The following is a 26,793-nucleotide window of genomic DNA, read 5'->3' on the forward strand; positions in this document are numbered from 1 at the left end:
GAAGATTTCTTCCACATCTTTGCAAGTTGACCTGTCTGATGATGCATTATTGGTATGCAGTATAGTGCACAAATCTGAACCCGTAAAGGACAAGACAGGCCAACAAGAACATTGGCCGTCTGCAGTAAATCACCTGCTGGGTGTCAAAGTGTGGCGATTCAACGTGTAGTCAGGAAATTAACATAAAATGATTAACGAGGTTCTGTGGTCAGAGGCAATAGGATGGCAACCCACCACGCACGACTGATGTTCGTGTTGGTCTGTCTTGTCCTTAACATCAGTAAGCACAGTAGCAGGTGGTTTTCTAAAATAACAATTGGGAATGTGAAATTAATTCAAGGTGATACATTTTATTTTCAAAAGTGAAACATCTTTCTTCACATCATTTTAAAGCAAATGTCAAACATAAATCAGAAAATTACTTTACAATTACTTGAAAAGATAATTAAAACTTCCATAAAGCAGTTATTAAATGAAAACCTGTTTCAGACAGACATGTTACTTGTAGCACTTCGTTCATACAAAAAACATAAAAGCAAAAATGGTACTTGACAATGTTATACTCTGTACTATCGGATGTGAAAGGTCATGTTTCAGTGTTGACAAAGGCATTTAGAGAAAGTGTAGGGATAGGTAACTAGGATTGTAAAATGACTGCTTACAAATGTGCACACACTGCTTATCCTCATTTGCACACACTGTATATAGACTTTTTCTATTGTGTTATTGACTGTATGTTTGTTTATTCCATGTGTAACTGTGTTGTTGTTTGTGTCGCACTGCTTTGCTTTATCTTGGCCAGGTCGCAGTTGTAAATAAGAACTTGTTCTCAACTAGCCTACCTGGTTAAATAAAGGTAAAATAAAAAAATACAAATAATAAAAAATAAACTGATTTTACTTTCTGATTAGACATTGGGTGGTTGTACTTCTAGCGTACTAACTAATAGTTAAGACACCCACGGGCCTGCAAATGCCCATGTCAATGAAGCAATTACATCCCATAGTCAATAAAGCCCACAATTTAGCCTGGTCCCAGATCTGTTTGTGTTTTCTTGCTAACTTCTATGGTCATCCTATGGTCACAACCATAAGAGTTGACAAGACAGCCCAAACGATTTGGAACCAGGCTACCCACAGCAATGTTTAAAGATGCACTGTGCCCTCACAGTGCTAAGGTGTCTTTTATTAGCCTTCTCATGGTGGTGCTCACTGAGGTGCCCAGCGTATCAGTGATCTGAAAAGTGATTTTGTACAGGTAAGGCTGGACATCTTTGAGGCTGGTGTCGAACACATTGTCCACTTCCGACTGGGTGGGCATCTTGGGTAGGTACTCGTGCCGGTTGATCACTTCCACGATGTTGATCACCTTCTCACCCAGCTTCTCGCCTACTTTCTCCCGGCAGATCTGTCTCTCCTGCTCGTTGGCCAGGTTGACAACATTGACCTTGATGCTCCAGACCTCCCAGGGAATACACTCATCAGAGAAAGGCCAGCGGGACTTTTTTTTCTGGTAGAACTCCAGTGAGATTTGTCCCATTCCATCCGTCCCATTGCCCATGGCATCCTGTAAAGCACAATATAGATCCAGAGGTCAATGGATGCCAATAAATTACAAGTATAGTTATACATAACATAACTCATATAATATATAGCTATAGGTTTTAGTGGATAATATCTATACATTTCAACAAACAATCAGTCATCATATAGGACTACCTTGAATTCTCCTACTGCTTTCCTGATGGCCCTGTCAAGCTCATCAGAAGAAACACGAACAAAACTGAAATCAATAAAGTCGCAGTCAATGTCCTGTGTGCCAACAGTACCAATGGAGTAGGTGCCCTCTTTCTTGTAGTGAAATTTCCCAGTGCTGCGATGCAGTAAGATAGTGTGCAACAGAGCCAACATGGCCTCGTCCACCTGTCTTCCCTCCACCGACACTTCCAGAGCCTCCGAACGGCAGTTCATGGTGATCTGCTTCCCTACAGCGGCAGATGGAATATATGGTGGAACTCGCTATTCCAAGACACCCTTCAACTGTTGTTCACGTTCCATAGAACTGGGCTAAACATCAACACAAGCTAGCTAGCTAACGTTCCTGCTATCTATTGTAAGTAGCTAACTAAACGTTGGTTTCCTGTGACAAGCTCGATGGTTATCAAGAGAACACGTTATTTTTAAACTGACTTGTTGAATATTGCAACATATGTAGAAAATGTGTTGTTGCTAGCTATGTTCTTTATAAGTATTTATTAATAACAACATGCTGACACACAAACTGCAATTTCGTTGTCCTACTAAAAAGGGGAGGAGCTACTTCTGTGAACAAGTTGGGAAAACTACGGAAAGTCCTGTGGACCAATCCGAACCTTGTATCCGTTCTTATACCCCAGCAATGTAATAACACGTGTATAAGATACAAGTCAGCTAAAAATCAGAAACGATCAATAAAAGCTATGTAATTGCAGTTATTTCTACATGAAAACGCAGATTTTCCTTAGATATGAAAATGTATTTGAAGATAGAATTGAAAGCTTGGGAAAACCCACTAGAGTATAGATGAAAGCGCTTTAAGATATCGCTATGCAGTCTGGGAATAGCAGTTCATGCCACATCACATGACATTTGCAATTTTTCGATTTCGGTCATCGACGGTATCGGAGATGGTCTTCAAGCGTGTGACGAGGCTTTATAGATAAGGAGTTCACAAAATAATACATTTGTTTTGTCGTTTGAAGCCACGAATAACTTTCACTTGGCTTTACGCCATGGACGCCAGAAACGATTCATTGACATTACATTTTGGACTACGTGATATTAGCTAGCTAGATAATTTGCTAAATTAGCTAACGTTGACTCGTAATCTCAATGAGAGAAAGGTCTGACGCTAGCTAGCCAATTTTTATGAAAAGCTCGTCGTTATGTGTAGTTGGCTAACTTACTGTTGTTGGCTAGCAATACTAGGGGCTAGCTAGCAAACACAGACATTTGATACAATGGTGTGCAGCTAACGTTAGAGATGAGTGGAGCTTGCTCGAACTTGCTTGGTCTAACTTACTCAAAATACTAAGTTACTTGCAATAACTTTAAGGAAACCATTTATATTGCTTGCTTGTTAGCTACCTAGCTTTCTACTGCGGTTTTCAAACCAGATAGCTAACGTTAGCAAGGATTAACTACTTCCTTGAAGTCTATAGTTACTCATCTTGGGATATTTTAGTTGAATGTTGAGTCTCCATCAGTAACCACGATATTATTGACCGATAAGAGGCTAACATTGCATAGAGTTACTGGTTCAGTGGTTGAACTTGTTCATAAGACTCGCTCTCATTGCTAATATAGCTGGATCCATAACTCAGATGGCAAACGTTAGCTAACTTAATTGTCTTGAATGACGGGGACTTAATTCAAAAGCGCATCAGACCATGTTTTGTACTGGGTCTTACTTTCAACAGACCATTGTCATTAGTTCAATAAATAGCTAGCAAGCTATTTAAGTCAGTTGCTGAGGATGACTGACTCAGAAAGTCCCCTTTCAAATTCTGTTTTGGGAGACTTGCAGTGGCTTTGCATGGTAACACTGTTCATTGCTTCCAGCATTACATTGATACTGTATCTAATACAGTATTTTTACGACGATCTACGGATACAGAAGCCTGAGCAAAACAATGCGGTTTCGGGGGAAGCGGAAGCTCTGTTGGGATGGGCGCTGTCACTGAAAAGCTGGAAAAGTCAATGGAGAGGTGCTTGGTGCAGAGCGTTGAATGACGAATCGAGGAAGTCTGGGGTGAGTCCCATGACCCATACACTAGTTTATTTAACTTTCCAAATTCGTATGGATTTACACAAGTTGCCTGTAGCTAAATACATGAATAGGAAAGTCAGTGACAGACGTTAGAAATAATCTACTGTATCACAACAAACAACGTATGAATACAGGATCTGTATTAACTGAAACAAGACCTGAGCACACAGGTAAGCCTCGTAGTACAAGAGATCAATCACCTTCACAGAATCCAGTGTCAACAATCTTGATTCCTGTACCTTGCTACTGTACCTTGTAACCTTTTCATCTCAGCAAATTGTAAACATGATCCATTTGAACCCTGTTCTCTGACTCTTTAGTTGAAACTGTCAAAAATGAAGTGTAATGTTGAGATAATGTTAGTTGTTGGAGCATAGCTTTTTGCTGACCACCACCTGACCCAGGTACTCCTAACTCACACAGAGCCCAGTGCAACTAACATTTGAAGAGGAGGGCCTTCAGTCATCAGAGCTGGTGGTTGGCCAAGTGTCCACCTTAAAAAAATCTGCTGGGCAGAAGGTAAGATAAAATCCCTGTGTCAAAGACTGGCTCTCATTGAATGGCTAGCAACAAATTGCACACAGAATGAAAAGCTCAGTACATCATTCCGTATAGTCCAGATATGGTTCATCGTTGTTTATAAATGCTTATTTTCCTGATTAAAATCAAGTTTGAGCTAAGAGGAATCTGGATCAATTGGGTCATTGTTGAACCCAGTGCAGCGTGGTCCTCCGCCTACAGCCACTGAAATGGTTTTGCAGTTGTTTTTAGTTTGACAGTGGAGGCCTCTTAAACATTAACTACAGTTAGTAAAGAAAGCATTTATGTTGTTGCCATTTCCTAATCAATGTGTCTTAATGTCATAACCAGCCTCTATAGTCAATTGACTCTTCCACTGTAATTCAATGTAAATGGCAGTGCTCTATTGGTGCTGCAGCCTTTTAACTTCATTTCAGGCCCGCAGTGGCCAATATTCTGATTCACACAATGTCTATTAGCTTCACTGGCACTTCCAGACATTTTCCTCCTCGCCTTAAATTGTCTGTCTAGAGCCAATAGCACATTTTTACGACCTCCTCTCCAGCTCCAAGGTTATGGGATCCTCATATAACCAGCGCCTCTTCTAAAAAGGTGAAGAGAATTCTCACTGTTTTTATACATTCTTAGTAAATAAATAATATTTTCACCAAGAGCATTAGCAGATTTTGTATGGAAAAGGAAAGCAAAGCAGGGTTTTTCAGATGGACTTGTCTGTTATTTAAGCTGCAATACGTAACTTTTTGGGCGACCTGACCAAATTCACATAGGCGTGAGTTATAGATCTGTCCTTCTCATTGAAAGCAAGTCTAAAAAGCAGTAGATCTGTTCTATGTGTGCAATTTCTATGATTGCCATTGTTACGTTTTGTTTTTGCATCTTTTACATTTTTGGTTTTGTACACCAGCTTCAAACGACTGAAAATACAATATTTTTGGTTATTGAAAATATATTTCACAGCGGTTTAGATGGTACAATGATTCTCTGCACTTGTTTGTTTTGTCACAAACTGAAATTAGGAGAGCTATTAGAATTTTTTAACAACCAGGAAATGTCGAAGTGATATCTGCACATTGCACCTTTAAATGCCTGCTCAATTTATTTTGTTTAGGTTTTTCTATAATATGCAAGATCCAGATGCTGCTTCATTTTTTTTTAGAGACTTTGATAAACAAAGGCTTATCCTTGACCTGCCTGCATGAGTGAGTGTGCAGTAAGAAGCTTAGTAGCTGTCTCCTTATAGCCAGCCCGGTACAGATCAACACTAAGGAGATGAGGGAAGTGATGATGAGGAGGGTCCTGCTGGGAGAAATGGGCAGTATGATGAGATACTTCATGTTTGGAGCTTTCAAGTTGATTGTTGTCACACACTGAACTGTTAAAAAAATAAACACACACACATTAAGGAAGAAACCCAGGTAAGCAAGTCTGAATGTGAACCATGTATGAATACCGCAGTTATGGTTGGGCATGTTTAGCACCAAGCACCTTTTTTACCTCAAATTGTTTTTTTTGTGTAACCTTGATTACTGTACGGTACTATTGTAACTGTATGCAGTCTTGTCTTCCCCTAGGCTGCACAATGCAAGGTTGTCGGTGATAAGCTTCAGTTTTCCCTCAGTGCATCACCATCAGCCATGTCTCCAGGAGAGCCCTGTAGGTACAGCGTGAAGATATCTCCACTTGAACTGCAGGTAAAGGAACACAACAGTTATGTCCACTACATCTGCAGCTAACATCTTTCCCATCCCATCTCTATTGGAGCGATGCTTTAGACAAACAAAGGGAGAGAGGGGAGGGGGGGGGGGCAGGGCTCCTTGTTCTCTCCCTGTGTTGTCTTAATGGAGGAAGCTCTGTGATTTATTGAACATGACACACTTCAGCGTAGCTTTGCTGCTGCTATGAGAATCGGATTAAATGGCGAGGGCCTAGAGGTTGGAAGATGTCCTGTATACCTTATTTAAATCACTGTCTGTCTAATGTAAAATACTGGAGGGGGTATAGGTGCCCCTTCTTGGTAAAGGTGACCCATTTTTTTTTCTACTACCTCCACTTTTGTCATTGGAGAAGAGAGAAATTAAGAATAATTTCTCACCCAAAAAGTGATGTTGAGAAATGTTCCCTCTTTCATGTTAAACATCCATTTTATTAGCATCGCCCGTAACTGGGCACAATTTAAAGTCAAATCTCTGACTCGGGCTCACCCATAATATTTAGCAATCTAACCTTTCCCTCTGCTGGTTTTTCCTCTAAGTTGCTTGCTGTAGCCAAGTACTATTTGTGGTTTCATATTGAACATCATGAAAGTGAGAAAGACAGCCGGGGTGTGTGTTGTGGGTATATTACATAAAGCTATAAGCTTCCATCCTGTCTAAGTTATTGAGCTAGTTGTTAAGCGGTTGCAAATGCACGGCTAGTAAGTGGCTGTTGAAGTTAACCCAATTGATTTAAAGCTATTTTTTTTATAAATCTGGTGCTTGACTTGTTGCCTCGTTGTTGGCCTGATCCTGCCGTAAATACAAGTCCAGTGAGAGGTAAAAAATCTAAAGCCAGGACTAGGTTTGGTCAGGACACCTTTTGTTAGGGTTTTGGATTGGTTGTTGTTTTTGGGAGGGGTAGAGGGAGGCTATTGTTACATTTTTTTCATACTCCCTTCTTCGGTTTGGTCTGGAAAAGTCCTGAGGGCAGGCCTTTTGATATATTTTCATCCTTTTTCCACATTGCGACTGACTGACTCTAGAATGGTCCCTGTTCTTGTTATGAGTGATTGTGAGGGATATATTTAAACAGTATATTGAGCCAGTGTGTTTCTCTTTCTGCCTCACTCACACGCTCTGTGGTTTTGCAGCTTAGTGCACTTTGGCCATGTGTAACCACACAGTTGTAACACAACTAGGCTATATTCAGTGCAGTGGGGCATTTCATGTGACTGACGTGATGGGCTACTTTAAATGGAATCCTTTTGTTCTCAGGTATTTTTTCCTAAACCATAAGAGACTAGGCTATATTCATTCCCCATTACTATAATGACACCGTGTTTGTTGTCAACATTTTCCCACACATTGATGATACATCTCCCATGGAAATAGTAGTGCTTCTGGCAAAATATGGTTGCTGTACTTTACTCACCATTACTTGACTCCATTTGTACTGTGCTTTATCTAACACTAAGGCCTACACTTTTTCCAGTATGACCAAAACCTATTTTTACTGATCTAACTGATTTTTGCCTAATATATATATTGATTGTATTTTAGTGCTATCAGAAAAAGCCTTTGTTTGCTAACATAGTTGGCTGTACAGTCAGTGGATTCTAGGCATGCTGGGATAGGATGGCCCAGTCACTAGCACACAGTCCTCTCTCCCTCTATAGCCCTCTGTCTGTCTCTCTCCCACACTCGCTCACTCTCCTTCTCTCTCACTTACTCTCTTTTTCTCTCTATGGTGGACTGCTCAATTACAGCTCATTGTGTTGGCTTGCACTCTGCAGGGGTGAAGCGTGTGTTTGGGATAATACAACAACTGTGTTGTTGCTCATGGTCATTCTGATGCCCTCTGTTCCCCAGTTGGACTTGCAGATGAGGGAGGCTGAAGGCGAGGTCTGGGTGGGCTGGGGGGTGTCCCATCTGGAGACATGGGACCTGCAGCTCAGCCCCAGCTTCACACAGGTATGGCCCATAACCCACAGTCTTTGGTATAAAATATATATTAGGCAAACATTTAAACTAAGATCTTCAATACTTCCTGAGGGTAAACTGCAAACCTCAACATGTTTTATTTTTTATGATGTTTCCAAAAATCAGCAGTCCAGACGAGTCAAACGGTAATGGAGATGATTGCTAGTGATGTGATGGTGGAGTGTTGATCTGTTTGCCTGTCTGTCAGGACAATGCCACAGGCCCCAGTGTGGCTGCAGTAAAGGACGTGCTGAGACAGCTGCTGTGTGCTGCGCGTCCCTCCGTGATGCTGAGTTGCAGGCCTGCTCAGGCCACAGAGGTCAAGGTGAGAGGAAGACATTATAGTTTGACACTGGAACAGGACTCCCGTGGGTCAGGACAGGACAGGATCGACAGACCAAAGGAACGGGCAGTACAGGAATAGTTATATAAACAGTTTTTTGGGGGGGAGATAGAAATATGCAATGTGTGAAAAAGGGGGGGAAAAAACGATTATAGTTTACTTAATAAAAATTACATGTAAAATATATGGTCATTTTCCCCTTCCATCAACCCACTCCAGTTGTAGCCAGCAATGTCGGAGTGGCATTGACTGAAATACAGTAGAATAGAATACAGTATATGAAATGAGTAAACATTATTAAAGTGACTAATGTCCCATGTCTATGTACAGTTGAAGTCGGAAGTTTACATACACCTTAGCCAAATACATTTACACGCAGTTTTTCACAATTCCTGACATTGAATTCTAGTAAAAATTCCCTGTCTTAGGTCAGTTAGGATCACCACTTTATTTTAAGATTGTGAAATGTCAGAATAATAGTAGAGAGTGATTTATTTCAGCTTTTATTTCTTTCATCACATTCCCAGTGGGTCAGAAGTTTACATACACTCAATTAGTATTTGGTAGCATTGCCTTTAAATTGTTTAACTTGGGTCAAACATTTCGGGTAGCCTTCCACAAGCTTCCCACAATAAGTTGGGTGAATTTTGGCCCATTCCACCTGACAGAGCTGATGTAACGGAGTCAGGTTTGTAGGCCTCCTTGCTCGCACACGCTTTTTCAGTTCTGCCCACAAATTTTCTATGGGATTGAGGTCAGGGCTTTGTGATTGCCACTCCAATACCTTGACTTTGTTGTCTTTAAGCCATTTTGCCACAACTTTGGAAGTATGCTTGGGTTCATCGTCCATTTGGAAGACCCATTAAAAAATATATATATATTTCACCTTTATTTAACCAGGTAGGCCAGTTGAGAACAAGTTCGGGATGGGAGGGATTTTTATCGGGACGGGACAGGAAAGTTCCGGGTTTATAGAAGTTTTGCGGAATCAGGACAGTACGGGAAAATTTTGACAAGACTGGACTGGAATACATTTTCCCTCCTGTGTCAACCTGTCGATGACATACAACAACAAATGCACCCTCTCAGCACATCGTGCTCCTGTCACCTGTTGGCCATTTCTATACCTCTGTATTGATAGATTGCCTGATATGCAGAAGTGGTGAATATCAACATAGTTAGGTTGCTTAGTCTCAACACCACGCGTTCCTGAGTCAGGTGTGTTAATACTGGGCTGGAACAAAAGCATGCACACCCTGTAGCTCTATACTTCTCTCCACTATATAATATATGGTAGTACCTAATATCGGCATGTTCTCTGTCCGCTTCTCTAGGAGGCCTATAAGCAGGTGACATCACCGCCCAAGCCCCCCCGCGCTCACGACTGGAAGCTGCTGGTGAAGAATATCCGGGTGACATGTAAGGAGCAGGAGGACGGTGCTGCAGGTGAGGGACACAACTGGATCACAACAAGGTTCAACCATGAATACATGGGCAAAACAATGAAGTGTTGCTACAGCGCCACATGTGCCTCATGTTGAGGTGGCTGCAAGCAGAGAAAACAGTAGCATGGACCTCAAGGAGCCGCTGAGACTTGTTATTTTCTGACATCAGTTGAACCTATTGAAGCCTACTCACTGTGGTTCCAAACTCTCCTACAGTAGCAGGGCTGTCAGAGCTGCAGATCATCAGCCACAGCGTCTCTCCCTGTATACATTACTGTTGATAGTTAGATGTGTAGTGTTCAGCACTTCTCTCCCCAGTTGCTTCTTTTTCATTAAAGCTAAGAGGACAACTACTGATAGGGTTTATTGTTTAAATGTGCAGTGTGGCATAAAGCCAAGGAGGCAGCAGCTATGCAATAGCCAGGGCAACTTGTGTCTCCACCAGTTGATACATTATTCATTCAGTTACAACCCTGATAGCCAGACTGACTTTCTCAGCCATTGACATGTATACTGATATTTCTAATATTGAGTTGCACCCCCCTTTTTCCTTAGAACAGCCTCAATTCGTCCGTGCATGGACTCTACAAGGTGTCGAAAGCGTTCCACAGGGATGCTGGCCGATGTTGATTTGAATTCTACCCACAGTTGTGTCAAGTTGGCTGGAAAAACCCAGCAGCGTTGCAGTTCTTGACGCACTCAAACCTGCCTGGCACCTGCTACCGTACCCTGTTCAAAGGCACTTAAATATTTTGTCATGCCCATTCACCCTCTGAATGGCACACATACGCAATCCATGTTTCAATTGTTTCCAGGTTTAAAAATCCATCTTTAACCTGTCTCCTCTTAATTTATACTGATTTGAAGTGGATTTAATAAGTGACATCAATAAGATATCTCAGCTTTCACCTGGATTCACCTGGCCAGTCTGTCATGGAAAGAGCAAGTGTTCCTAATGTTTTGTACACTCAATGTAAACGTACTGGTCACTACAAGTAACCATCTTGCTATTAACCCTTCTGCAATTTCTGGCAGCCCTGCGAAAATCTAATTTACATAACAATAAAAAACATTAGTCCATCTGTTTCAGCTAGAGAGATCTGTTTTTTTTTTGCATGAGCTGCTTCTCAATCTACCTCATCCGCCAATATCTCCCTTCCACATCTGCGGTGAAAGGTGACAGAGCTAAATCTGTTTGTCAGACCATGAGACATCCCGAAAATCGGTCTTCTCACGAAAACCATACGTTTTGGCCTACAAACTATTATGACCCTCTGGACATTTTCAAGACTAGGAACAAGACTCATCTGAAAGTACCAGTTAAAAAAAGAATGGAAGTGTATATGTATGGGTATAGTTTAGTGCCTAAAATAAGGGGTTAAATACATGTCCCAAAATATATACTGTAGCAGTCAAAAGTTTGGACACACCTACTCATTCAAGGGTTTTTCTTTTTGTACAATTTTCTACATTGTAGAATAATAGTGAAGACCTCAACACTATGAAATAACACATATGGAATAATAATGTAACCAAAAAAGTGTTAACCTCTCTGGGCTAGGCGGGACGAATTCGTCCCACCTACGTAACAGCCACTTGCAGCCTGTGGCGCGATTTTCAAAACCTTAAAAATCCTATTACTTCAATTTCTCAAACATATGACTATTTTACAGCTATTTAAAGACAAGACTCTCGTTAATCTAACCACACTGTCCGATTTCAAAAAGGCTTTACAATGAAAGCAAAACATTAGATTATGTCAGCAGAGTACCAAGCCAGAAATAATCAGACACCCATTTTTCAAGCCAGCAAATAATGTCACCAAAACCCAGAAGACAGCTAAATGCAGCACTCACCTTTGATGATCTTCATCAGATGACAACCCTAGGACATTATGTTATACAATACATGCATGTTTTGTTCAATCAAGTTCATATTTATATCAAAAACCAGCTTTTTACATTAGCATGTGACGTTCAGAACTAGCATACCCCCCGCAAACTTCCGGGGAATTCGCTAACATTTTACTAAATTACTCACGATAAACGTTCACAAAAAGCATAACAATTATTTTAAGAATTATAGATACAGACCTCCTCTATGCACTCGATATGTCCGATTTTAAAATAGCTTTTTGGTGAAAGCACATTTTGCAATATTCTAAGTACATAGCCCAGGCATCACGGGCTCGCTATTTAGACACCCGGCAAGTTTAGCACTCACCATAATCATATTTACTATTATAAAAGTTTGATTACCTTTTGTTGTCTTCGTCAGAATGCACACCCAGGACGTCTACTTCAATAACAAATGTTGGTTTGGTCCAAAATAATCCATCGTTATATCCGAATAGCGGCGTTTTGTTCGTGCGTTCCAGACACTATCCGAAATGGTAAAGAAGTGTCGCGCGCATGGCGCAATTCGTGACAATAAAATTCTAAATATTCCATTACCGTACTTCGAAGCATGTCAACCGCTGTTTAAAATAAATTTTTACGCCATTTTTCTCGTAGAAAAGCGATAATATTCCGACAGGGAATCTCCTTTTCGGCAAACAGAGGAAAAAATCACAAAGGCGGGGGCGGTCGGGTCACGGGCATAAGCCCAGAGTCCCTTGATCGGCCACTTGAGAAAGGCGATAATGTGTTTCAGCCTGGGGCTGGAATGACGACATTCTGTTTTTTCCCGGGCTCTGAGAGCCTATGGAATACGTGGGAAGTGTCACGTTAGAGCAGAGATCCTTAGTAAAAGATAGAGATGGAAAAGAAGTTCAAGAAATGGTCAGACAGGCCACTTCCTGTAAAGGAATCTCTCAGGTTTTGACCTGCCATTTGAGTTCTGTTATACTCACAGACACCATTCAAACAGTTTTAGAAACTTTAGGGTGTTTTCTATCCATATGTAATAAGTATATGCATATTCTAATTACTGGGTAGGAGTGGTAACCAGATTAAATCGGGTATGTTTTTTATCCAGCCGTGTCAATACTGCCCCCTAGCCCTAACAGGTTAAACAAATCAAAATATATTTTATATTTGAGGTTCTTCAAAGTAGCCACCCTTTGTCTTGATGACAGCATTGCACAGTCTTGGCATTCTCTCAACCCGCTTCATGAGGTAGTGACCTGGAAGGCATTTCAATTAACAGGTGTGCCTTAAAAGTTAATTTGTGGAATTTCTTTCCTTAATGCATTTGAGCCAATCAGTTGGGTTGTGACAAGGTACAGTAGGGGTGGTCTACAGAAGATAGCCCTATTTGGTAAAAGACCAAGTCCATATTATGGCAAGAACAGCTCAAATAAGCAAAGGGAAATGACAGTCCATCATTACTTTAAGACATGAAGGTCAGTCAATCCTGAATATTTCAATAACTTTGAATGTTTCTTCAAGTGCAGTCGCAAAAACCATCAAGCGCTATGATGAAACTGGCTCTCATGAGGACCGCCACAGGAGAGGAAGACCCAGAGTTACCTCTGCTGCAGAGGTTCATTCTAGTTACCAGCCTCAGAAATTGCAACCCAAATAAATGCTTCAGAGTTCAAGTAACAGACACAGATCTCAACATCAACTGTTCAGAGGAGACTGTGTGAATCAGGTTTTCATGGTTGAATTGCTGCAAGGAAACCACTACTAAAGGACACCAATAGTAAGAAGAGAGTTGCTTGGGTCAAGAAACACGAGCAATGGACATTAGACTGGTGGAAATCTGTCCTTTGATCTGATGAGTCCAAACTGGAGATTTTTGGTCCCAACCGCCGTGTCTTTGTCAGATACAGAATAGGTGAACGGATGATCTCCGCATGTATGGTTCCCACCATGGAGGAGGTGTGATTGTTTGGGGGTGCTTTGCTGGTGACACTGTCGTGATTTATTTAGAATTCAAGGCACACTTAACCAGCATGTCTACCACAGCATTCTGCAGCGATACACCAGTCCCACTAAGCACAAACTAGATGGGATGGTATTTGTTTTTCAACAGGACAATGACCTAAAACACACCTCCAGGGTGTGTAAGGGCTATTTGACCAAGGAGAGTAATGGAGTGCTGCATTAGATGACCTGGTCTCCACAATCACCCAACCTTAACCCAATTGAGATGATTTGGGATGAGTTGGACCGCGGAGTAAAGGAAAAGCAGCCAACAAGTATTCAGCATATGTGGGAACTCCTTCAAGACTGTTGGAAAAGCATTCCTCATGAAGCTGGTTTAGAGAATGCCAAGAGTGTGCAAAGCTGTCATCAAGGCAAAGGGTGGCAACTTTGAAGAATCTAAAATATGTTCCATGTAGTGAATCTTTTATTCAATGCATTTCTATGGGCTAATAGCAGTAATGCCCCCCCAAAAATATGTTTATGCCTAAACTAAAGTGTTCAGACCATAGAAATAGAATGAACTCATTCTAATACTGTAGGTTCAGACATCCAACGTCAATTACAATTTTATTTAGTTTTCCAACAATTAATTGAACGTAGACTTAATCTAATGTTCAAACATCATAATGCTCATGACTTGGGTTGTCAGTGTACTGTACCAATCAACCCCAATGTTTGATTTGTATGCGGCCGTGCATTTCTGTTGAACTCCTCTTCTGTTGTTTGCACTTGGCAGGCAGTATGAATCCCCTGTGTGTGCTGCAGCTAGACGACCCTCCACAGAAACTCTCCACTTCAGTCCAACAGAACACAGCCAGCCCAGCCTGGGACCAGCCCTTCATCTTGTGAGTCCAGACTCGAGATCCACTGCTGCTGCCAGAGAGTCTTTACAGAGCCATTTTTATATGGAAATCAAAAATGAAGCTAATAGACATTATAGTGTCATGTGAGCTCAATCTCTTAGTAAACACTTGCCACCCAGTCGCACAATATCCAACCTACAGTCCCTCTCGCTCCCTCATTGTCTTCCTGTTGCTCGTTATCAGTTTTGTAAATGTTCCTCTTTCTCTCACCAAGTGAGCTGAATGGACGATCAAAAGAGCTCAATATTCAGCTGCTGGATAATGGGAATCCTCAGGAGAGTAAGTATATATTTGTTGTGTATCTCTAAATTTAGGCACAGGGAGAGGTAAGGACACTAATACTATGTCTGATACACACCCACAATATTTGAATTTAAGAACAATTAAAGCTTTTTATCATGTCTGATAGTCTTAAAATGTTGTCATTTTACTCATACTGTGATTTATTGTTGTTTGTGAGCAAAATTATACAGTTGAAGTCGGAAGTTTACATACACCTTAGCCAAATACATTTAAACAAAATGTTTCACAATTCCTGACATTTAATCCTAGTAAAAATTCCCTGTCTTAGGTCAGTTAGGATCACCACTTAATTTTAAGAATGTGAAATGTCAGAATAATAGTAGAGAGAATTGTTTCTTTCAGCTTTTATTTCTTTCATCACATTCCCAGTGGGTCAGAAGTTTACATACGCTCAATTAGTATTTGGTAGCATTTTCAGTTCTGCCCACAAATGTTCTATAGGATTGAGGTCAGGGCTTTGTGATGGCCACTCCAATACCTTGACTTTGTTGTACTTAAGCCATTTTGCCACAACTTTGGAAGTATGCTTGGGGTCAATGTCCATTTAGAAGACCCATTTGCGACCAAGCTTTAACTTCCAGACTGATGTCTGGAGATGTTGCTTCAATATATCCACTTAATTTTCGTTCCTCATGATGCCATCTATTTTGTGAAGTGCACCAGTCCCTCCTGCAGCAAAGAAACCCCACAACATGATGCTGCCACCCCGTGCTTCACGGTTGGGATGGTGTTCTTCGGCTTGCAAGCCTCCCCCTTTTTCCTCCAAACATAATGATGGTCATTATGGCCAAACAGTTCTATTTTTGTTTCATCAGACCAGAGGACATTTCTCCAAAAAGTACGATATTTGTCCCCATGTGCAGTTGCAAACCGTAGTCTGGCTTTTTTATGGCGGTTTTGGAGCAGTGGCTTCTTCCTTGCTGAGCGGCCTTTTAGGTTATGTCGATAGACTCATTTTACTGTGGATATAGATAATTTTGTACCTGTTTCCTCCAGCATCTTCACAAGGTCCTTTGCCGTTGTTCTGGGATTGATTTTCACTTTTCGCACCAAAGTACATTCATCTCTAGGAAACAGAATGCGTCTCCTTCCTGAGCGTTATGACGGCTGCGTGCTCCCATGGTGTTTAAACTTGCGTACTATTGTTTGTACAGATGAACGTGGTACCTTCAGCGTTTGGAAATTGCTCCCAAGGATGAACCAGACTTGCGGAGGTCTACAATGTTTTTACGGAGGTCTTGGCTGATTTCTTTTGATTTTCCCATGATGTCAAACAAAGAGGCACTGAGTTTGAAGGTAGGCCTTGAAATACATCCACAGGTACACCTCCAATTGACTCAAATGATGTCAATTAGCCTATCAGAAGCTTCTAAAGCCATGACATCATTTTCTGGAATTTTCCAAGCTGTTTAAAGGTACAGTCAACTTAGTGTATGTAAACTTCTGACCCACTGGAATTGTGATACAGTGAATTATAAGTGAAATAATCTCTCTGTAAACAATTGTTGGAAAAATTACTTGTTTCATGCACAAAGTAGATGTCCTAACAGACTTGCCAAAACTATAGTTTGTTAACAAGAAATTTGGAGTGGTTGAAAAACGAGTTTTAATGACTCCAACCTAAGTGTATGTAAACTTCCGACTTCAACTGTATGTATGAAGTCTTGTTATAGCAAACTGATTCGGATGTGTTGTCTTCCTGACAGACTCCTTAATGGGTCAAGTGTTCGTGCCTTTTGATCTGGTGAAGAAGCAACCCAAAGGACAGCAAACATTTGCCCTCATATCCAATGACCAAGTGACTGGGTCACTTACTGCTGAGGTAAGATAACTACCTTTTTTAAGGCCCAGTGTGTTTTATATATATTTTCACACTATGAGGTAGGAATAATACTGTGAAAATTATGATAATGCCCTTTTACTGTAAGAGCTGTGAGAAAAGATCACCTGAAATGTCAGCCTGTTTTGGTGGGATGGAGTTTTGACCTACCTGGTGACATCCCCAGGTGGTAAGTTGGTTAACAGACCAATAAGAAAGAGTTCCAAACCTCTCTGCCAATAACAGCTAGTTTTCCGCTCCTCACTCCCAGACCGTCTTAGCAAAATTCTTGCTTGTCAAATTGCTCTTAGCTAAGAAGCTATTTTTGTTTCTTTTTGGCCATTTTATTGAAAAGATTCACAGTAAGTTACTTAATTGTTACCCAGAAATTATTTGATGTAGAAATAAAAATATTTGCTTTGGACATTTTAACTTCTTAATACATATCAAATTCATATCTAATACCTTACCGTTTTACACAATGAATCATGTCATTCCATCCTTTCTCTCGTCCCCAAGTTTACCTATTTGGAACCTAGTGAAGTGCGGTCGTGGCAGCCCCCTACTCCAGCCCCCACTAAGAGAGTGGAGATGGACCGCACGGTCATGCCCTGCGGTACTGTGGTCACCACAATCACTGCAGTGAAGAGTAAACCAGCTCGACCACTACTGTCTGCACTCAGCAAAAATCCAACCCAGCGTACGTATTGAGTCTTTAACAATAGAATTAACGTTTAAGATGGAACCCCAAAAGTATGACAGCAGGTAACCTTGCGATTAAGAGCTTTGGGCCAGTTACCGAAAGGTCACTGGTTCGAATCCTGAGCCAACTAGATGGAAAATCTGTTAATGTGCCCTTGAGCAAGTCACTTAACCTGAATTGCTCCTGTAAGTCTCTCTGGATAAGAGGGTCTGCTAATAGACTAAAATGTCAATGTATGGCAATAATTTGGAGGTAATATAGTCCTCCTTGTCCACATACTATCGACAACTATTCTCTGGGGATTTCATGTTCAGGCTTTTGGACTTTCTTGTCTAGGCATTACTATGAGATGTTGCTTACAGGAGATGGGCTCAGCTTATTTTAAATCAAATGTATAGAATGCAATTACTGGTATTATTGTCAATAAAATGATAAGGATTTTATCCAAGTGATCTTGTATGTTTTCAGAGACCCCCTTGAAGCCTCCCAGCGGCACCAAGTCCAAGCTGTCGTCTCGGAGGGTGTCAGAGCAGCCATCCATGCTTGGGACGATGGGGAGCAAGGCCCTGTCCTCCTCCGACACAGAACTGCTCATGCTCAATGGGTCCGATCCCGTGGCAGAAGCCGCCATCCGCCAGCTCCACGAGTCAGCCAAGCAGAAGCTCAAGTCCCCGGTCAAGAAGAGCACCATCATCATCTCAGGAGTGGCCAAGGTACCATAATAATACGTAAGATTTGGTTAGGGCTTTTCTGAAACCCTAAGACACGAACTCAAAGGCATACCATACAGAGCAGCTCGACAGCAGCTCGGCAGTACACTCCAAGGTCAAATGGGGGATGCTTATATTTGCCCATTTTCACTGCATTTGCAAGTGGGTAAGCCGCACAAGTGTGAAATGCAAATGTTTTTTGCATATCCAAACCCTCACTGAGACACCCACAAAGATTGGTGTCACAATCAGGGATCAGCCATTATTGATGGCGACCCTGGAGCAGTTAGTTAAGTGCCTTGCTCAAGGGCAGAGCAAACATTTTTTTCATGTTGTTGGCTTGGGGATTCAAACTAGCAACCTTTTGGTTACTGGCCCAAAGCTCTAACCGCTAGGCTACTTTCTACCTCTTAGAGTCTCTTCTTTTTGAAATGTTAAGAGTGGGTTTTCTATTCTGTACTCCATTTCCTAGACCCCTCTTTCTCAGGATGATGAGATGGCCTTGATGGTGGGCTACGCTGCTGCGATGGATGCCTCCATGTCGGAGCAGGGTTCTCAGGAGATTTCTGTGGCAACTGCATCAGTAGTAGGAGCCAGTAGCAACCCCCCGGCGGCGTGGTCGGAATCCCAGGAGTGCCCCAGTGGAGTGGCCCAGGCTCAAGCCCAGCAGGCCCCGGAGGACTGGGAGAGCCAAGCAGACGAGGACCCAGACAGGGATGCAGATAAAACCTCCATGTCCCTCTGCATCTCAGAGTCAGGCTCCAAAAAGAGCAGGGGTGAGAGTTTATCGGATGGTGCCCTATGCCGGCACTGTGGCAAATCTTTAAGATCTTATTGTTGTGTCTATTTTTAGCCTTATTCTCTCCTAAAATATTCTACCGGGCATATCACTTTGGTAACTCTCTTACTCTACTCACGTCCTTATGATCCTGGTCACCACTCCAGTCTGTTATTTTTAGTGTCTGTCTCTCTCTCTTTCCATCTTGTTGATCTGATTTCTCATTTTTCCTTCCTCCTATCTCCACCCTTCCCTTGTCTCTTTATTCTTTGCCATCTTAAAGAGGATACCATTGCTAACCAGAAATGTTTTCCTGAAGAGTAAGTTACCTCACAGCAGCTGTTAGTAGCTTGGTACAGTAGAGACTAGCATGCTATCCATCTATGAAATGTGACATTCACATTTTCTTTCAGATGGTATAACATCTTTTAGGCTGCAACAGCTCCAAGCTGAGTTGTAGGAGCAGTTTTAGGTGCATTTCTATCAAGGTCGGTGCTATTTTTCAAGACCAGAGTTGGGGCTGGGCAATATGGCCTAAAAATCATATCTCAACGATTCACAATAAATATATCACTTAAAAAAAATTTTTTCTCTAAATAAGCTTTGTTGTACAATTAAAGGTCAAATACACTGCATTATTAATGATCTAAAGAATTTCCGGTTTGTGAAATGATATCCTTTTTTGCAATAATCACTATGAAATCTAGTGAAAATGTGTTTTTTGTTACAAATTTAACTAGAACCGTGCATAATGCACATTCACTAATAATGACTAACTTCTTGTAGCAGGCATAACAGAAAATGAACACGGGTTTCATAAACAATCTTTCAAGCACAAGCCCATGTAGAAGTGAGTAACCAGCTAATCTTTATATTTGAAGTTTAGCCAACTTGGAACAACAGTGCATTCGGAAAGTATTCAGACCGCTTGATTTTTTTTTCCCCACATTTTGTTACGTTACAGCCTTATTCTAAAATTGATTAAATCGTTTTTTTCCTTCATAAATCTACACACAATACCCATAATGACGGACAAACATTTTTTTTTTTTTTTTTGCACACAAAGTAAATAAATAAAATATCACATTTATGTAATTATTCAGACCCTTTACTCAGACCTTTGGTAGCAATACAGCCTCGATTCTTCTTGGGTATGACGCTACAAGCTGGGCAAACCTGTATTTGGGGAGTTACTCCCATTCTTCTCTGCAGATCCCCTCAAACTCTGTCAGGTTGGATATTGTCAGATATTCGATCGGGTTCAAGTCCGGGCTCTGGCTGGGCCACTCATGGACATTCAGAGACTTGTCCCGAAGCCACTCCTGTGTTGTGTTGGCTATGTGCTTAGGATCGTTGTCCTGTTGGAAGGTGAACCTTTGCCCCAGTCTGAGGTTTTCATCAAGGATCTCTCTGTACTTTGCTTTGTTGATCTTTCCCTCGATCCTGACTAGTCTTCCAGTTCCTGCCGCTGAAAAAGATCCCCACAGTTTGATGCTGCCACCACCATGCATTACTCTATGGATGGTTGCCAGATTTCCTCCAGATGTGACGCTTGACATTCAGGCCAAAGAGTGCAACCTTGGTTTCATCAGACCAGAGAATCTTATTTCTTATGGTCTGAGAGTCCTTTAGGTACCTTTTGGTAAACTCCAAGCGGGCTGTCATGTGCCTTTTACTGAGAAGTGGCTTCCGTCTGGCCACTATACAATAAATGCCTGATTGGTGGAGTGCTGCAGAGATGGTTGTCCTTCTGGAAGGTTCTCCCATCTCCACCGAGGAACTCTGGCGCTCTGTCAGAGTGACCATCAGGTTCTTAGTCACCTCCCTGACCAAGGCCCTTCTTCCCTGATTGCTCAGTTTGGCCGGGCGGCCAGAGTCTTGGTTGTTCCAAACTTCCATTTAAGAATGATGGAGGCCACTGTATTCTTGGGGGCCTTCAATGCTGCAGACATTTTTGGTACCCTTCTCCAGATCTGTGCCTTGACACAATCCTGTCTCGGAGCTCAACGGACAATTCCTTCGGCCTCATTGCTTGGTTTTTGCTCTGACATGCATGTGGGACCTTATATAGACAGGTGTGTGCCTTTCCATATCATGTCCAATCAATTGATTGTACCTCAGGTGGACTCCAATCAAGTTGCAGAAACATCTCAAGGATGATTAATGGTAATAGGATGCACCTGAGCTCAATTTAGACTCTCATAGCAAAGGGTCTGAATACTTCTGAAAATAAGGTATTTCTGTTTTATTTTTTTTTATAAATTAGCAACATTTCTAATCCTTTTTTCACTTTGTCATTATGGGGTATTGTGTGTAGATTGATGACCATTTTTTTATTTAATCAGTTTTAGAATAAGGCTGTAACGTAACAAAAATGTTGAAAAGGGGGAGAGAGAGCGAGAGAGCTTAACTAGCGTCTCCCGGTATGATGCAGTCAAGACGGGTACAATGTAATCAAATTTGATGATAAATAACCTAGCTATGGCAGCTATTAGTCTACTATAACGCAAGTTGGCTTGTTTGGTTGGGTGCTGTCTCTCCCTGCTCCCTGTTTCACTCGCTCACAGTAACTTACGGCTCCTCCCCCACTTGCTAGAGCGGCCATCCTCTCTACCTCCTCTCCGCTTAATAACGTAGCTTAAGAAATTACTTTTCTGCGGCTTCTCTTTTTTTATTTTTTTATTTAACCAGGTAGGCCAGTTGAGAACAAGTTCTCATTTACAACTGCGACCTGGCCAAGCTAAAGCAAAGCAGTGTGACAAAATCAAACAACAGAGTTATACACAAACAAACGTACAGTCAATAACACAATAGAAAAAATGTATGTACATTGTGTGCAAATGTAGGGAGGTAGGCAATAAATAGGCCATAGAGGCAAAATAATTACAATTTAGCATTACTACTGGAGTGATGGATGTGCAGATGATGATGTGCAAGTAGAGATACTGGGGTGCAAAAGAGCAAGAGGGTAAGTAATAATATGGGGATGAGGTAGTTGGTTGTGCTATTTACAGATTGGCTATGTACAGGTAAAATGATAGGTAAGCTGCTCTGACAGCTGATGCTTAAAGTTAGAGAGGGAGATATAAGAATCCAGCTTCAGAGATTTTTGCAATTCGTTCCAGTCATTGGCAGCAGAGAACTGGAAGGAAAGGTGGCCAAAGGAAGTGTTGCCTTTGGGGATGACCAGTGCAATATACCTACTGGAGCGCGTGCTACGGGTGGGTGTTGCTATGGTGACCTGTGAGCTGAGATAAGGTGGGGCATTACCTAGCATAGACCTATAGATGACCTGGAGCCAGTGGGTTTGGCGACGAATATGTAGTGCGGGCCAGCCAACGAGAGCTTATAGGTCGCAGTGGTGGGTAGTATATGGGGCTTTAGTAACAAAACGGATGGCACTGTGATAGACTACATCCAATTTGTTGAGTAGAGTGTTGGAGGCTATTTTGTAAATTATATCGCCGAAGTCAAGGATCGGTAGGATAGTCAGTTTTACGAGGGTATGTTTGGCAGCATGAGTGAAGGAGGCTTTGTTGCGAAATAGGAAGCTGCTTCTAGATTTGATTTTGGATTGGAAATGTTTGAGTCTGGAAGGAGAGTTTACAGTCTAACCAGACACCTAGGTATTTGTAGTTGTCCACATATTCTAAGTCAGAGCCGTGCAGAGTAGTGATGCTAGTCAGGCAGGAGAGTGCGGGCAGCAATCGGTTGAAGAGCATGCACTTAGTTTTACTTGCGTTTTAAAAGCAGTTGGAGGCCTCGAAAGGAGTGTTGTATAGCATTGAAGCTCGTTTGGAGGTTTGTTAGCACAGTGTCCAAAGAAGGGCCAGATTTATACAGAATGGTGTTGTCTGTGTAGAGGTGGATCAGAGAATCACCAGCAGCAAGAGCGACATCATTGATCAAATCAAAGTTTATTTGTCACGTGCGCTGAATACAACAGGTGTAGTCCTTACAGTGAAATGCTTACTTACAGGCTCCTACCAATAGTGCAAAAAAGGTGTTAGGTGAACAATAGGTAAATAAAGAAATAAAAAGACAGGCTATATACAGTAGCGAGGCTATATACAGTAGCGAGGCAACATACAGACACCGGTTAGTCAGGCTGATTGAGGTAGTATGTACATGTAGATATGGTTAAAGTGACTATGCATATATGATGAACGGAGAGTAGCAGTAGCAGATAGCGCGGTTAGCCAATGTGGGGGAACACTGGTTGGTCGGCCCAATTGAGGTAGTATGTACATGAATGTTTTGTTAAAGTGACTATGCATATATGATAAACGGAGAGTAGCAGCAGCATCGTAGAAAGAGGGTTTGGGGGGGGGCACACAATGCAAATAGTCCGGGTAGCCATTTGATTACCTGTTCAGGAGTCTTATGGATTGGTGTTAAAAACTGTTGAGAAGCCTTTTTGTCCTAGACTTGGCACTCCAGTACCGCTTGCCATGCAGTAGTAGAGAGAACAGTCTATGACTGGGGTGGCTGGGGTCTTTGACACTTTTTAGGGCCTTCCTCTGACACCGCCTGGTGTCGAGGTCCTGGATGGCAGGCAGCTTAGCCCCAGTGATGTACTGGGCCGTATGCACTACCCTCTATAGTGCCTTGCGGTCAGAGGCCAAGCAATTGCCGTACCAGGCAGTGATGCAACCATTCAGCATGCTCTCGATGTTGCAGCTGTAGAACCTTTTGAGGATCTCAGGACCCATGGCAAATCTTTTTAGTTTCCTGAGGGGAATGGGCTTTGTCGTGCCCTCTTCACGACTGTCTTGGTGTGTTTGAACCATTCTAGTTTGTTGTTGATGTGGACACCGAGGAACTTGAAGCTCTCAACCTGCTCCACTACAGCCCCGTCGATGAGAGTGGGGGCGTGCTCGGTCCTCCTTTTCCTGTAGTCCACAATCATCTCCTTAGTCTTGGTTACGTTGAGGGACAGGTTGTTATTCTGGCACCACACGGCCAGGTCTCTGACCTCCTCCCTATAGGCTGTCTCGTCATTGTCTGTGATCAGGCACTGTTGTGTCGCCTGCAAACATAATGATTGTGTTGGAGTCATGCCTGGCCATGCAGTCGTGGGTGAACAGGGAGTACAGGAGGGGACTGAGCACGCACACTTGGGGAGCTCCAGTGTTGAGGATCAGCGTGGCAGATGTTGTTACCTACCCTCACTACCTGGGGGCGGCCCGTCAGGAAGTCCAGGGTCCAGTTCCAGAGGGAGGTGTTTAGTCTCAAGGATCCTTAGCTTAGTGATGAGCTTTGAGGGTACTATGGTGTTGAACGCTGAGCTGTAGTCAATGAATTCTCACATAAGTGTTCCTTTTGTCCAGGTGGGAAAGGGCAGTGTGGAGTGCAATAGAGAATGCATCATCTGTGGATCTGTTTGGGCGGTATGCAAATTGGAGTGGGTCTAGGGTTTCTAGGATAATGGTGTTGATGTGAGCCATTACGAACCTTTCAAAGCACTTCATGGCTACTTACATGAGTGCTACGGGTCTGTAGTCATTTAGGCAGGTTGCCTTTGTTCTTGGGCACAGGGACTATGGTGGTCTGCTTGAAACATGTTGGTATTACAGACTCAATCAGGGACATGTTGAAAATGTCAGTGAAGACACCTGCCAGTTGGTCAGCACATGCCCGGAGCACACGTCCTGGTAATCCGTCTGGCCCCACAGCCTTGTGTATGTTGAACTCTTTAACCTGTTGGGTCTAGGGGGCAGCATTTGCACGTCTGGATAAAAAAAATGTACCCGATTTAATCTGGTTACTAATCCTACCCAGTAACTAGAATATGCATATACTTATTATATATGGATAGAAAACACTCTAAAGTTTCTAAAACTGTTTGAATGGTGTCTGTGAGTATAACAGAACTCATTTGGCAGGCAAAACCCTGAGACATTTTCTGACAGGAAGTGGATACCTGATGTGTTGTATTGACTTTAAACCTATCCCATTGAAAAACACAGGGGTTTAGGAATATTTTGGCACTTCCTATTGCTTCCACTAGATGTCACCAGCCTTTACAAAGTGTTTTGAGTCTTCTGGAGGGAGATCTGACCGAACAAGAGCCATGGAACGGTGATGTCCCATTAGACACCTGGCGCGCTAGTTCATGTTGGGTACCCTCGTTCCAATACGTTATAAAAGAGTATGCATTCGTCCACCTTGAATATTATTCATGTTCTGGTTAAAAAAGGCCCTAATGATTTATGCTATACAACGTTTGACATGTTTGAACGAACGGAAATATATTTTTTCCCCTCATTCATGACGAGAAGTCCGGCTGGCTTACATCATGTGCTAACGAGACGGAGATTTTTGGACATAAATGATGAGCTTTTTTGAACAAAACTACATTCGTTATGGACCTGTGATACCTGGAAGTGACATCTGATGAAGAGAATCAAAGGTAATGGATTATTTACATAGTATTTTCGATTTTAGATCTCCCCAACATGACGTCTAGTCTGTATCGCAACGCGTATTTTTCTGGGCGCAGTGCTCAGATTATTGCAAAGTGTGATTTCCCAGTAAGGTTATTTTTAAATCTGGCAAGTTGATTGCGTTCAAGAGATGTAAATCTATAATTCTTTAAATGACAATATAATATTTTACCAATGTTTTCTAATTTTAATTATTTAATTTCTGACGCTGACTTGACTGCCGGTTATTGGAGGGAAACGATTTCCTCAACATCAATGCCATAGTAAAACGCTGTTTTTGGATATAAATATGAACTTGATAGAACTAAAAATGCATGCATTGTCTAACATAATGTCCTAGGAGTGTCATCTGATGGAGATTGTAAAAGGTTAGTGCATCATTTTAGCTGGTTTTATGGTTTTGGTGACCCTGTCTTTGACTTGACAAAACATTACACACAACTCTTGTAAATGTACTGTCCTAACATACTCTAAATTTATGCTTTCGCCGTAAAACCTTTTTGAAATCGTAAAACGTGGTTAGATTAAGGAGATGTTTATCTTTCAAATGGTGTAACATAGTTGTATTTTTGAAAAATTTGAATTTTGACATTTATTTGGATTCAAATTTGCCGCTCTTGAAATGCACCTGCTGTTGATGGAGTGCACCACGGGTGGCACGCTAGCGTCCCACCTAGCCCCAAGAGGTTAAAGGTCCTACTCACGTCGCCTACGGAGATCGTGATCACACAGTCGTCCAGAACAGAGAAAAGAGAATTGAACCCTGTGGGGTGGGGTGGGGGGGGGGGGGGGTTGAGCAAGTTTGCTACAGGGGTGCTGAGATGTTGGCTGGGGTATGGGTAGCCATGGCCAGCCATAGAAAAATGCTTATTGAAATGATCAATTATTGTAGATTTATCGGTGGGCAACTGGGAGGAGGTGCTCCTATTCTCAGTGCAGTGGGCAACTGGGAGGAGGTGCTCTTATTCTCCATGGACTGTACTGTGTCCCCAAACTTTTTGGAATTAGTGCTACAGGATGCAAATTTCTGTTTGAAAAAGCTAGCCTTAGCTTTCCTAACTGACTGAGTATATTGGTTCCTGAATTCCCTGAAAATGTGCATATCGCGTGGGCTATTCGATGCTAATGCAGAACACCACAGGATGATTTTGTGCTGGTCAAGGGCAGTCAAGTCTGGGGTGAACCAAGGGCTATATCTGTTCTTAGTTCTCCATTTTTTGAATGTGGCATGCTTATTTAAGATGGAGAGGAAAGCACTTTTAAAGAGCAACCAGGCGTCCTCTACTGACGGGATGAGGTCAGTATCCTTCCAGGATACCTGGGCCAGGTCGATTTGAAAGGCCTGCTCGCTGAAGTGTTTTAGGAAGCGTTTGACAGTGATGAGAGCTGGTCGTTTGACCTCGGACCAATTACACAGGCAGGCAATGAGGCAATGATCCTGGTTGAAGACAGCAGAGGTGTATTAGGAAGGGAAGTTGGTCAGGATGATA

General features: G+C 42.1%; 2 protein-coding genes across 5 annotated transcripts in view; one reads left to right on the forward strand and one right to left on the reverse strand.

The window, feature by feature from the left end:
- Window positions 1-330: 330 nt before the first annotated feature.
- Window positions 331-2,328, reverse strand: LOC106603532 (autophagy-related protein 101). Its single transcript, XM_014197358.2, has 2 exons — window positions 1,719-2,328; window positions 331-1,566 (listed from the first exon to the last, which is right to left on the reverse strand). The coding sequence occupies exons 1-2, from the start codon at window positions 1,968-1,970 to the stop codon at window positions 1,165-1,167; spliced, it is 654 nt and encodes a 217-aa protein (XP_014052833.1). The 5' UTR covers window positions 1,971-2,328; the 3' UTR covers window positions 331-1,164.
- A 289-nt stretch (window positions 2,329-2,617) lies between these two features.
- The window catches only part of c2cd2 (C2 calcium dependent domain containing 2), a 28,974-nt gene continuing 4,798 nt past the window's right edge, over window positions 2,618-26,793 (forward strand). Inside the window, exons 1-13 of one of the 4 annotated variants that reach the window (XM_045717110.2) lie at window positions 2,620-3,789; window positions 3,942-3,977; window positions 4,231-4,326; window positions 5,919-6,038; window positions 7,911-8,012; window positions 8,230-8,346; window positions 9,699-9,810; window positions 14,418-14,526; window positions 14,759-14,823; window positions 16,554-16,669; window positions 17,186-17,366; window positions 17,838-18,082; window positions 18,552-18,855. In XM_045717110.2, the coding sequence (XP_045573066.1) occupies window positions 5,982-6,038; window positions 7,911-8,012; window positions 8,230-8,346; window positions 9,699-9,810; window positions 14,418-14,526; window positions 14,759-14,823; window positions 16,554-16,669; window positions 17,186-17,366; window positions 17,838-18,082; window positions 18,552-18,855 (1,408 nt within the window). In that variant the 5' untranslated portion in view covers window positions 2,620-3,789; window positions 3,942-3,977; window positions 4,231-4,326; window positions 5,919-5,981. Of the gene's footprint in view, window positions 3,790-3,941; window positions 3,978-4,230; window positions 4,327-5,918; window positions 6,039-7,910; window positions 8,013-8,229; window positions 8,347-9,698; window positions 9,811-14,417; window positions 14,527-14,758; window positions 14,824-16,553; window positions 16,670-17,185; window positions 17,367-17,837; window positions 18,098-18,551; window positions 18,856-26,793 lie in introns of those variants that run through there. The other 3 variants (XM_045717111.2, XM_045717109.2, XM_014197354.3) reach the window with 3 other exon arrangements.

This window comes from Salmo salar, chromosome 04 (genome assembly GCF_965601325.2).
Source record: "Salmo salar chromosome 04, fSalSal1, whole genome shotgun sequence".
NCBI classification, from domain to species: Eukaryota; Metazoa; Chordata; class Actinopteri; order Salmoniformes; family Salmonidae; genus Salmo; species Salmo salar.

Bases quoted from the DNA above. Each gene is read 5' to 3' on its own strand.
- LOC106603532 (XM_014197358.2), bottom strand. From the start codon at position 1,970: ATGAACTGCCGTTCGGAGGCTCTGGAAGTGTCGGTGGAGGGAAGACAG. The intron at 1,567-1,718 runs GTAGTCCTATAT...TGTGCTTTACAG, and splicing joins AAGCAGTAGGAGAATTCAAG to GATGCCATGGGCAATGGGAC.